The sequence below is a fragment of the Camellia sinensis genome, chromosome 4 (assembly GCF_055761805.1).
Source record: "Camellia sinensis isolate YWXY chromosome 4, ASM5576180v1, whole genome shotgun sequence".
In the NCBI taxonomy this organism is placed as follows: domain Eukaryota; kingdom Viridiplantae; phylum Streptophyta; class Magnoliopsida; order Ericales; family Theaceae; genus Camellia; species Camellia sinensis.
The window spans coordinates 183,046,028-183,058,064 of NC_138964.1; the positions used below are offsets into that span (position 1 = coordinate 183,046,028).

General features: G+C 36.3%; 1 protein-coding gene across 2 annotated transcripts; it reads right to left on the reverse strand.

Annotated features, from left to right (window-relative positions):
* Positions 1-882: 882 nt before the first annotated feature.
* Positions 883-12,037, reverse strand: LOC114309395 (26S proteasome non-ATPase regulatory subunit 4 homolog). Of its 2 annotated transcripts, none has more exons than XM_028255114.2 (11): positions 11,755-12,037; positions 11,530-11,643; positions 11,281-11,386; positions 10,357-10,471; positions 10,060-10,269; positions 9,657-9,969; positions 4,348-4,471; positions 3,459-3,562; positions 3,216-3,284; positions 1,290-1,357; positions 883-1,153 (listed from the first exon to the last, which is right to left on the reverse strand). In XM_028255114.2, the coding sequence occupies exons 1-10, from the start codon at positions 11,764-11,766 to the stop codon at positions 1,304-1,306; spliced, it is 1,221 nt and encodes a 406-aa protein (XP_028110915.1). In that variant the 5' UTR covers positions 11,767-12,037; the 3' UTR covers positions 883-1,153; positions 1,290-1,303. The 2 variants fall into 2 exon arrangements, with proteins under 2 accessions (XP_028110915.1, XP_028110914.1); XM_028255113.2 differs by having other exon boundaries at positions 1,276-1,357.

The window sequence follows — 12,037 nt, forward strand, 5'->3', positions numbered from 1 at the left end:
CGACCCATCAGCCCGGTTAAGGCCCATTCAAGGCTCGGTCCGAGACCCGACCCGCGCCGAGTCCTAGTTTCTTTTTTTGTGAAAAATAATAAAATTTTAGTAGAAAAAATTAAAAAAAAATGGCCAGGCCCGCCCCGGGCCGCTCATGGGTCGCAAGCGAGTTTCGCACTGCCACGAGACACGAGCCAATTTTACACTCCTATTAGGGGCATTTTGATAATTATATCACCTATAGGACTCATTAAGACATAAGAAAATAATACAACCTAAATGGAACATAAGTAAATGAAAAGGATGTTTTGGTCTTCTTATCTGAAATAGGACCTAATAAAATAATCAAAAAGAATATGAGTTGGATGAAATAAAACTCTTAGAAAGTAAATTTATAAAAAAAGCCACCTACAAAATATAAGTTGAAATTAAAATAATGTGATAAAAAAATAATGTAACTTAAATAAAATAATTACAACCCAAATAATATGATACATTGAAATAACACGAATTATTTTAGCATGTCAAACAACACCTAAATAGGAATGCAAGTCCAATATTCGCCCCTCTTCAATTAAATTCAACTTGAATGACAACAATTTTGTGAGAAAAGTGCACGGCCCTTCACCAGGCCCAAGGTCTACATTTCAAGTGTCACCACCTGCCGGGGTTGGAATTTTTATTTGTGTTGTAAATAATAGTTTGAATGAGAATGTGATTCTCAAAAATCCAAATTTTAAACTAAGGGAGAATCAAATCCATTCATTCCATAGTAATCTCATAATTTTATGAATGTTTCACGTTCAGATTAATGGATGAAAACCATGTCTGATTTGGCACACCCTTTTAGTGGATCGCTGGAAAAGTTTTTTTTTAGCAAAGCTGTTACAATTTGACAATAGTAACTATTATAGCAACCCGCTGAATATGCTCTTAATCCAAGAATAACATAGGTAACCACTGCACAATGCCAAGATCATCCCATAAGAAGAACCATTAGAAAGATATGTCACATTAAAAGCAAAGACTTATACTGAAACAACCCAGAAATAACATCAACTAATGTTCTTCCATGCAAACGAGGATAGCTTGTTCGACAGTCTTCAAGTATCTGCACCTACGCACCGTTCTTTCTGATCATAGGGGACAGAGAACTACCAAACTGCGAGTCCAAAGTTATCCAAAACAATTAGTTTGGCAATCTCCAAAAATAATTTTTGTCAAATTGAAAGCATTCTATAAAGCATCTGCAAGAAATCACAAATTTGAACATTCAGAAATTACAAGCAACATCCGACATGAACAATGGAAATCATTTCTTGTCCTCTTCATTGGGTGCCTTGTCTTCATCCTTCTTCTGGTCAGACTACAGAAACAAACAACACCACAATGAAACCGCAACTGTTTACATAATATATTTAGTTGTCAATGTGTATGTAGTAAACAACTCTCTCGTGTTAAAAGAAAAGAGAAGAAAAGAAAGGAAAAAGAAAAAACACATGGGAAGGAATCATGCACTGCACATAATCTCATAAACGGATGACTTGCTTTTTACAAATATTATTCACATCATCATTCACCAAAGTTACAATTGAAGCATAAAACATTCACAACCTGCCAGTTCTAGTCATACAAACATGAACTTAATTCAATACAGCAAAGTTACTCTTATGCTATGATTGGATTGTAGGAATCAACGACAAGTAATGTGAATCAATTACCAGAAATCCAAATAAATAATAAAATTTGTGTCGATGCCATTCAGGCGTGCAGTTTGGTTAGGAATTCTCCATGGAAAAATGATAAATTTTATATATTGTTGCTCATTTACTTGTTTTACTATTAAATGGTTCACATTCCTACAAGAACGTGAAAATTTTATGACAGGATGTGTGTGGTAATCTTATTCTGGGTAGCTAACCAGGAATCACATTTCGTTCTTGGATGCACTCGCACAATAGAATGAAGGAGACCAGGAATGAGATTTTCATTCCACCTCTCCAATCCTGCCATCCAAACATAGCCTTGGGGTTTTATGTATTCAAATGTTCAAAGGCACTAAGGGCAGTTTTGCATAAAAGAATCCAATATTGTTAAGAGGCCAACGCAAGGACAGAGGAACCAAATACCAACCCCATTAAGAGCTAGTTTTCAAGAGTAGAGTCCAAGATCTTAGTATTATTCTACCACAAAGGTGCCGCTAAACCAGTTTAGGTAGTGGCAAGCATTTCTTTAATATTTTTTTACAAAAAGTATAGCAATTATAGAAAAAAACACCCAGGAGGAGCAACCCACATATACAAAAGCAAAATGCATACAAAAAACATGCCCACCATGTACACAAGAATGCTACAAAAAACAAGGAACCCTATATGATTCAACCCTACGAAGGTGCTCAATAAAAAAACATGATTTATGAGCTTTTTGACATTTAATATATCAGGTTCTCTTAATTTATTATTTATTTCCAACCTTTTCAGCTTGGAGCAAACCAAAAGGCCAAAAAATCATTGGTATATAGGAGAGAGAAGAATGCTTGATTATGAAGTTTTAACTTAAAGCCATGTGCCAAGTTAGGAGCATTTCATGGCTGGAACAACAAAAGGAATGACATGTGCTGTTCTAGAAACATGACATTCTAGAAGGCACATATCTCAAAGGTGAAAGAAAAGGAAAAGACTAAACGTTGTTAATAAACAAATTTAACCCATGAACTAACAAAACAATAAAATGGAAGAATGCACCATAGTTAGATGCACAAGACACTTGATAATGGTTATTGACATCCATGGGCAAGTTCGCAATCAGAATAAATGTTAAATGGCATAATAAATATAAAAACTACAACTAAATGTCAACATATGGACCAATGGAAATGTGACACATTTAGTGGTTAAAACTCAACCTATACATTTTGAGGTTATGGGTTCGAACTTTTGAGCAGCAACTTTGTGCAAATTATGCCAAGTGTTAGGTTGGTACCCAATCTACCCCCATCCCAGACCCCAATCTAATGGGAACTAAATTGGGTGTAATTTTTATTTTTTATCCACCAACCCCCACCCTATAGAGAGAGAGAGAGAGAGAGAGAGATGGAAGACATGGACTCACCGAACTAGAAACAGAAGAAAGGGCAGGAAAATCAGATCATAGGTAGTATGCACAACTTCAAATAAACATTCAGCATGTCATTTATGCTGACCTTGTAAGATAATTGGACTCACCTCGGACTGACTTTGCATGGATGCGAGCAAATCTTTGACCGAAGGATCATTCGGATCAACTCCTGGAAGCTGTGAAACCAAAAATCCATCATGAAATAAAAAAAATGAAACAGATAGTTTTTTATTATTTTCTGACAGTACATTTTCTTTTTTACTTCATTTATTTATTTATTTTCAGCAGTGGGAGAGACTGGAAGAGAATAATCAAATTCGAATCAGATTCTGTCAGTATAGAACACATACCGAAGCAAGGATTGATGACACAAATGACTGGTCTGCCAATAGCTTACTCATATCTGTCTCGCTTGCTTGATCTTTTGTACTGTCTTGCACAGACAACTGTAGAGCTGCATGTGCCACATTAAAGGAAATATATCAAGCATGGAATACAAGGGAACAGAATCTTGATAATTGGGGAAAAGTTAACTTAGATGTAGAAGATGCTAGATTGGTTTAATCCTTCCTATTAATGCCATCTGACAAGTTATAAATTTCAGCGTCTTGGGCAATCCTTTTTGTGATAGAAGTTAGACACCACTTGGAAATGCAGAAATTAATGTATTCTACCAGCCCTTCTGATGAGTACACTTTAAATTGCAGTAGAATAGTTTCAAAGCTTATAAGGGAAAAATAACAAGGAAAAAAGTGTGCCCCATAAGTTCACCAAACTAAAACACCCGAGCAAGTCCATGGTTATGGTGTTGGAATACCTCTAGTTAAGGTTAGGCAAATCAGTTGTCACACTGCCCCAACCACTGGAAATTCATGACAGAAATTACGATGTTTACCTCATGATGAGTATTACCTACATAAGAGTATTGGGTAACGGGAAACTTGGGGAGAGCTAACTAATAGAAAATGCACGGCTGGAACATGGTGAAGCCGTGCCATTTACTGTGATTACATCTCAACATATGGCAAATGCTAAGCAAATGTACAAGAAATAACATCTCATTTTTAAGCTCAAAGAAACATGTGCTTGTGTTGCATACACTTGATGTCCTTTGCAGGAAGGACATCACTGAAACACACCACAGAAGACTAGAGAAAGAAGAGCTTTAGTTGTAGATTCAACATATCGTGCACTTGTACATAAAATGAAATGAGGACCAAACAAACATTAAGTACTTACCGAGTGCCAAGTCTTGATCATCTGCAGCTGCCTCTGACATATCTGTGTCTCGCATAGCAACGCTAGCAGCAGGGTCATCCATTGACATAGCAAGGGCCTGCTGTAGCAAAGCATTCTCATCATCCTGTAGGCAATTCAAGGTATGTTAAATGTGTGTAAATTATACTGCCAATTGCTGGCTGTAAACCATAAGTTCAGAGACACGATCAACAACAAGAAGATGAGAAATGGTCATAGATATTATGAACAATAGATTCTAATGAAATTATGTACCAAGCAGAGAAACCATTGTTGGCAATGGAAATGCAGAAGCAGAGAGAGCAGGGGCAAAGGAAGATGCAGCAATGACATACAAGAGCTAGGGAATTTTCACAGGGAAGGCAAACAGATACTAAACAATTCCCCTTTTTTATTAAAAAATCGCGCATTTGCACTGTAGCAGTTAAGATATAAGCTGCCGAAATGTGGCTTTTCAATCATGATTTCTATTTTTTTACCCATATTCTGCACAAAGCCAATTAGTTTTATCCTAACATTGGCAACTACTTGTACATAACAAGGCCAAAAACACACATGATCAATTTTAACAAATAAGGCCACTCTTGCAAACATCAGACTGATATGAGTATGACACTTCTTCCCTAATCAATACTCCAAAATTACTTTTCAGAGGCTACTGCTACCCCAAGCAGATGCCTATTAATAGTAAGAAAGCTTAGCAACCCATAAAAACTTATATAATCTTTCCACTAGATAGAATCAATTTTTGAGAAGTTGATATTTGTAGTTATGTGATGTATTTTAAACCTTAAGAGGGTGATGCATCCAACATTTTTTTTTATTTCATACTACAGCTCCCTATTCCCTTCCACAAGATTTATTTAAAAAAAAAAAGAAGAGAGCAGTCAAGCCACCACCCTATGAGAGTTTAAAAAAAAAAAAGTTACCGCCCTATGAAGCACGGATACCTCTCTAGAGGTCACGTGTCAAACACTGACACACACTAAACACACATTGCACACGCTAGAGAAAATGGACACTTTGGGAATACGGAGTGTCCCAATTTTTTTATTTTTTTACCGGAATAGCACATCCAAGGTTATGAACTATGAAGCACCGACACATCTCTGGAGGCAGCATATGGGTGTCGGACACGTGTCCGACACTCGACCTAACGTGTCCCTGTTTTTTTTTTGAATTTTTGCAGGCGGAAACTCTTTCAGACACGCTTGACACGTCGTGGACACGCTGGAAACAGCAAGAAACCCTAACCAGGAGACAGAGAGAAACCCTAACCATTGAAGATGGAGAGAGAAAGAGAAAGAGAAAGAGAAAGAGAAAGAGAAAGAACCTGTTGAAGCCTAGATCGAGGCTAGATCAAGTCCTCTTCGTCTCTGATCGAGGTATTTCTTCGCGTCTCTGTTCGTCTCCCCTCTCTCTGTGTTCGTCTCTCATCGTCTTCATCTCCTCTCTCTCTGTTCTCGCCTCTCGCTCGTTCTCGTCTCTGTTCGTCTCTCATCGTGTTTGACTCTTCACTTTGTCTTCCCTCTTCCTTTATTACCGTGTCACTCCCTCCCTGTTCTTTTTATTCTTTTTTTCTTTTTTATACCTTTTTTTGTAAATAAATAATATAAATAAATACAAATGATATATTTATTTTTTAATTTTACATATAATAAATAAAATAAATGAATAAAAATAGTATATATTTTTTAATTTTACATATAATAAATAAATAAAAATAGTATATATTTTTTAATTTTACATATAATATATATAAAAAATTATATATATGTCCCCAGCGTGTCGTGCCCCTATTTTTTTAAAATTTGCGTATTTACGTGTCCGTGTCGTGTCCCGTGTCCGTGTCCGTGCTACATAGGTTATGAATTTGATGAACATAAACATTTGACATGGAATAAATATATAAAATTAAAAATATAATAAATACAAAATTATATGTTTTGCGCATGCCCGTGGCATGTTGGGTCCTGCTTTTTTTTAAAATTGTGCCCATATCTGCTTCTTAGCTCCCACTCCCACTCCCACTCCCACCACTTGTGAGGTCTAGGAATGGTTAAATGTAAATAGTCTTACACCCGAGATGAACTTGTCACGTGTTTGTGCTTCTTAACTCCCACTCCTACATCACAAGGAGGAGCCTTCTTCAGCTTCAAATACCCCATTACTCAACAAATTTAACGACTAAATTTTTTATTTTTAAAAAAGAAACTTCACCAATCGAACTGACATTTAAGAAGCAAAGAGCAAGTTCTATTGCCAAACATGTCATACAAAAGAAGCCATTAAAAAGCTAGCTTTTCCGGATTGGTTGCCAAGCAGGAGAGCTTTTTAAGCAATAGATTTTCACCTGCCTTTTTTTTAATCCTAAGAGTCGGGTGCCGTTGCCAACGAGGTTAAAGTAGTCATATTCCCTCCTCTTAGGTACTTCCTTTCCACCATGTTGTTGTTGTTCTTATTGTTCTCTCTTCTGATAGGCACGGAGAGAGAGTTGGGAAAAGGTTCTACTAGTCAAACTTTTTCGACGCCTTTCAACAAGGTCCCTTGTTGCCTTTTCCTTAAAAAAGTTATCCTCAACAAAGACCTTAATAAAAATAAAAATAAAAGCAGGATATTTTCCCTGGCTCATCCAAGTTGCACAACAAGTATTAAACATAAAGCAATAGCCCCATTAACTTGAACAAATGTTGAGCACAACAAACACTTACAAGCACAAATTGAATGGACATACAAATATCTACTATAATATCCTCTCCGCAGAAGATGAGTAGCGTCCAGCACATAGCAAACACTGCCCATTTCCACCACTTTGCACAACCAAACTCTCTATGTAAACTTAACAATGATTAACTGAAATATTACATCAGTGAAATAAGGTGAGCAGAAAACTGATTCCCTGCATAAGACCACTAGAACTTCTAAAACTACTATCATGTAACAATTAACTCTCTCCACAAGCAAAATTTGTCTACTTCCAACATATACCAATTAACTCTCTCTTCATAAGCTTCCAGCCCTTAGAAAGTCAATCTTCCATCAAGGAACACAGTAGCAAAAGTTCTTCCAGCAAGATCTATCAAGTCCTATCAAATGCATTCGATCGACATCACTATTCTTCAACGTTCATTTTCAAGCCAATATTTCCCCCAAAATCTTGTAGATGATACCTCACCCAACTGATCTGTTTAGAAGCATTGCATAACCATTCACCACCTCTTTTTAGGGGCTCAAATAAATGTTCGCAGCATGAAGAAAAGAAAAGAACCAAAAAACACGTACAGGTGATCTTTGACCCTCATGGGCCTATCACTCCATCTAGACTATGAAACATTATTTTCGAAAGGGGCCATCTACACTATGAAATTTATTCTCACTCACCCTCCATGCACAACCGTCCATCCTTGAATAGCATTCGAGCAAAATAATAGATCACGTCCCAAACTGTGTGAACACTAACCATCACTAAGCACCATCCGTTGATACAACCTCTCATAGAACTACACATTCCCTTCATTTCCATCCAAAACCTTCAAAAAACCATCCACAAGAACCATGCTGCTAGTGTGATAAACCCAATTACAAGCATAAGAATGTTATAATTTGGTTCACAGGCTGCATCCCCTTAAATGCTTTTTCTCAATATATTCCAAACAGAATTAAAATTTTCAAATCATACAAAAACCTATTCAAAAGCTTATTAGCCTACCCGATGTTCTCAACTCCTTCAACCAAGAAACTTGTGATTTCTACCTTCACTTCTAGTTCACAGCCTCTTTTAACTCTTTTTTCACCTACACTCTCATCATACATCTATCATTCACCTTTTCCCAAAACCAAAAGTATAGAGTTCCTTCACAAATAAAATATACAATACTCCGCAAAGAGGACTACAAGTGAATGTATAAAGGACTGTACAAAGCAAACCAATTAACAAGTAGTTTTCAAGTTTCAACATCTATGTAGTGTTGCAAGGGATCATCAACATTGGCAGAACATAATCATCAGCTAAGAAGCACAGACACTTCTAAAAAGATAGTGTGTTTGTATTCAAAACGTGTTAGACACCAACACTTGTCAAACACGTCCAAACATGTTCTATTATTTTTTTATTTTTTTTGGAGTTGAACATGATTCAAAAACTTGGAGGACGCACGTGTCCATTGCTTCGACACACAAAACACATTCCAAGTTTGAATAAAACAACTTAGGATCTAATGATAAAATAAAATAAATATAAATTATACCTACTAATTCATTTTTCTTTAAACTTGACAGATTGATATTGGGCTTGTTTGGTTTGTTTTTGGGAAAAATTCTCTACAAACAAATTTTCAAGAGTAATCAAACCAAATAAATTTTTTCAAAAAAAATCTCAAAATTTTGTTTAGTTTGTTTCTTTCCAAAATCACTCTCTCTCTCTCATACACATCAGATCAATCGCTTTTTTAAAACTCTTTCCCCAAAACAATTTTCCAAAATCATTTCTAAAAAAAAGCAAACCAAACAAGTTTTCGTACTTTTTATCTTAAAAACTACTCTACAAACACAAACCAAACAAGCCCATTATGTTTTATATTTTTATTAACTTGAATAAAATAATCATATATATATGACATACAATAAATATATAAAATCACACATTTTGAGCTTGTTCCCACGTTGTGTCTCATATTTTTTAAAAATTAACATATCGATGTGTTTGTTTTGTGTCATGTGTCCGTGTCTATGCTTCTCAGGACATCAGCAATTCAACATCAATGCGATTTCGTATGCATATTGTGTCTACTCGGGTAGTAACCTTTACATGCTAAAAGAAACCACGATCGACTATGTAATCTAGAGCTGTCCTACTTTCTGTTTGGAAAAGAGCAATGTTCCGCCAGTCAAGGAACTTCTTCTTCTTTTTGGCTTTGGGAGAAGGGATAGACCCAATGATACTAATTCTGAAAACTAAGAGAATCCCAGTCAATCAGAAAGGCATGAGATACCAAAACTTTTTGCATGTTTCTCATTTGAATAGTTGATCTTAATTAAGGAAAATTTTCAAGACTACAACCTTGACTGAAGTTTTTATCTTCTTCTTCCCCTTTGCACTTTCTAATATCTATGAATTCATTTGAACGCATGCAGGTGTGTATAGTGCCATAAATGGAATATTCATAGTTTAAAGAATGAAAATGTAAATCAAGCCTTTTCCACATATAGGCAATTTGACATGCGCTAATGGGTAACAAACAAATCAAATGAAAGGGGGATTGTTGAAGTTAGAAGTGAAATAGGATACCAACCTGTAGATCATTTGTCTTATTTTCAGCTTCAGGAGCTGCAACACTGACATTTTCAGTCATAGTTGCATCTTGTGATGTGGATTGTTGTTCCCCTCCTTTTTCCTGTTTTGAAGCTTCCTCTGCAGCCTTTTTAGCTGCTGCTTCTTGCCTTGCCCTCTCCTCTTCCATTGAAACTCGGAGAGCAAGAGCCAGTTCAGGATCCAGATTTGGATCCACACCAAAATCAAAGCCAGAAACACCACCAGCTGCAGCTGCCGCAGCTGCTGCTGCAAAACCACTTCCACCTTCACCATCACCGGTAAAGATAGGAGTACTGCCAAAAAAAAGAAAAGAAAGAAGCAACTCATGTGAATTAAGTTTGATATCAATGCAAGCAAACATAGATGAAAGAGTGACAAACAACCTTATCAGAACATCAGAGAGAGCATTTGGACCAGCAGGAACATGAACAATGTGACTGCTGTCATTATTGTTTACAGCAGCAAGAAGGGCTTCGAGCTTTTCTGCTTTCCCCTCATCTTCTTCACCAAAATTAACAATATCGAGGGCTACACTGTTCTTTTTTAACTTCCTTCCAATCATTTCCAATACTTTCTTGTCATATTTGACAGGACTGAGATAAAACAATTTGAAATGCTAAGGAAAAAACAATCATAAAACTCAACAGCAAAAAATGCAGAAAGGAACAAAAGGTACCTACCTCCCCACAAATACAATAATCCTCTGTTGCTGCTTTTTATTTTGGCGATGCTTGAGAGCCAACTGTGCCACTTGAATCCCTGCTGCCAAGTTACACTCGCCACCAACTTCTAAACCTGAGTTTAGAAAGAACGGAACTTTAGTCAATAGGACAGACACCGGACACCACCGAGTGAACAAATATCATATTGATTGAATTTCAATAAATTTGTAACATAAGATGATATCAACCAAATTTAGCCACCAAGGTATATTATGGCCAAGTTCTGATATCCAAACAGTAGTAGCACCCATTGAGATAAATCACAGAAGTATGGAGAGAATGAGATTAAGGGGTTCAGTGAAAAAAATCAAAGAAATAGAGCACTTGTTGGGAAGTGGTGAGAAAGGAAGAGAAATAGTGAGAAACAGAAATCCTTCAAAAATTAATTCTTGTTTCTCACCAAAAGTGGTGATATTTGGTGAGAAACCAAAATTACTCTTCACAAAAAAAATATATAATACCTAATTACCGCTAAATACAAAGGAAATAACACATGTATCCTCTTTTATTCATTGTTCATCCAAACAAGAACTTTTCTTTTCTCACCTCACAAACCAAACCGACGTGTAAGAATGAAAAAGAACACAAATTTCAATAGTTGTCGACAGATAATCTATGCTACAACCCAAGGAATACTTGCAAATATGATACAGATCAAGCCTGTAGTTTCCTTTCTTTTGTTCAATTTTTTTTTTTTTTTTTGGGGATAAGAATCAAGCCTGCAGTTTCAATAGCTCCAAAAACATTCAAATTGATTTCTAAAACTCTTTTACTCAAGTCCAAAAATTACAGGGACTGCTTTATATTCAAACTACCAAACATGTTCATGATTGTGCCAAGAGAACAAATAAACTTAAAAAATAAACAAGTGAAGAAGTTAACCGTGCATGCAAGCCAAGATCTTGCCAAGGTCACTGGTAGGAGTGACCAAAACACGAACCCCTTTACCCGCCATTGTCAGAACTCCCACAGTATTCTCCGGATTAGACTGCACATCCCCAAACATTCCAACAACAACATCAGACACAAACCCTAAAACACACCTAAACAAGAACAGAACTGGTCAATTTAAGTTTAATTCTGAAAGATAGAACTTTGATTATATATATACAAATTATGAGTATTGGTGACCTGGGTTTTGGCTCCGCAGATTAGATTAACAGCGTCGGCTTGAGCTTGAAACCTAGTGGGAGAGTAATCGCCATTTCGCATCCATTCTGAATTGTCAATGCAAATCATCGTCGCCTGATTAAAAAGAAAAAAAAAATTGACGATCAATCAGAAACCCTAGTTTGAAAAATAAGCAACGGTAGAAGGGGGAGAATTTGGGAATTGAAAGACCAAAGAGTTGTTGACCTCGAGAACCATGATCGGAGATTGAATATGAACAAAGGATTGAGAGTATTCAGTTGCAGAATATCTCCTCTCTCTCTCTCTCTCTCTCTGTTTGCGTCTGTATAATAGGGAAGAAGATGTGTTGTGCTTACTTGCTCAGGAGGATTCAATTGAGAAATGCTAAATTATAAATACCCCTCGAGGTTTGTCCAAAATGTTTTTTACTCCGCACAATTTTGGAAATTACATATCGTCATTTCAACATGGACCTTTCTTATGCTTGCAAGGCATTTACACTTTCTCT

What these genes read in the sequence shown, in the direction of transcription:
- LOC114309395 (XM_028255114.2), bottom strand. An exon ending in ATTATTGTATTTGTGGGGAG is followed by an intron (nt 10,270 to 10,356) that starts GTAGGTACCTTT and finishes GTTTTATCTCAG; the next exon opens with TCCTGTCAAATATGACAAGA. An exon ending in CTCTCTGATGTTCTGATAAG is followed by an intron (nt 9,970 to 10,059) that starts GTTGTTTGTCAC and finishes TTTTTTTGGCAG; the next exon opens with TACTCCTATCTTTACCGGTG.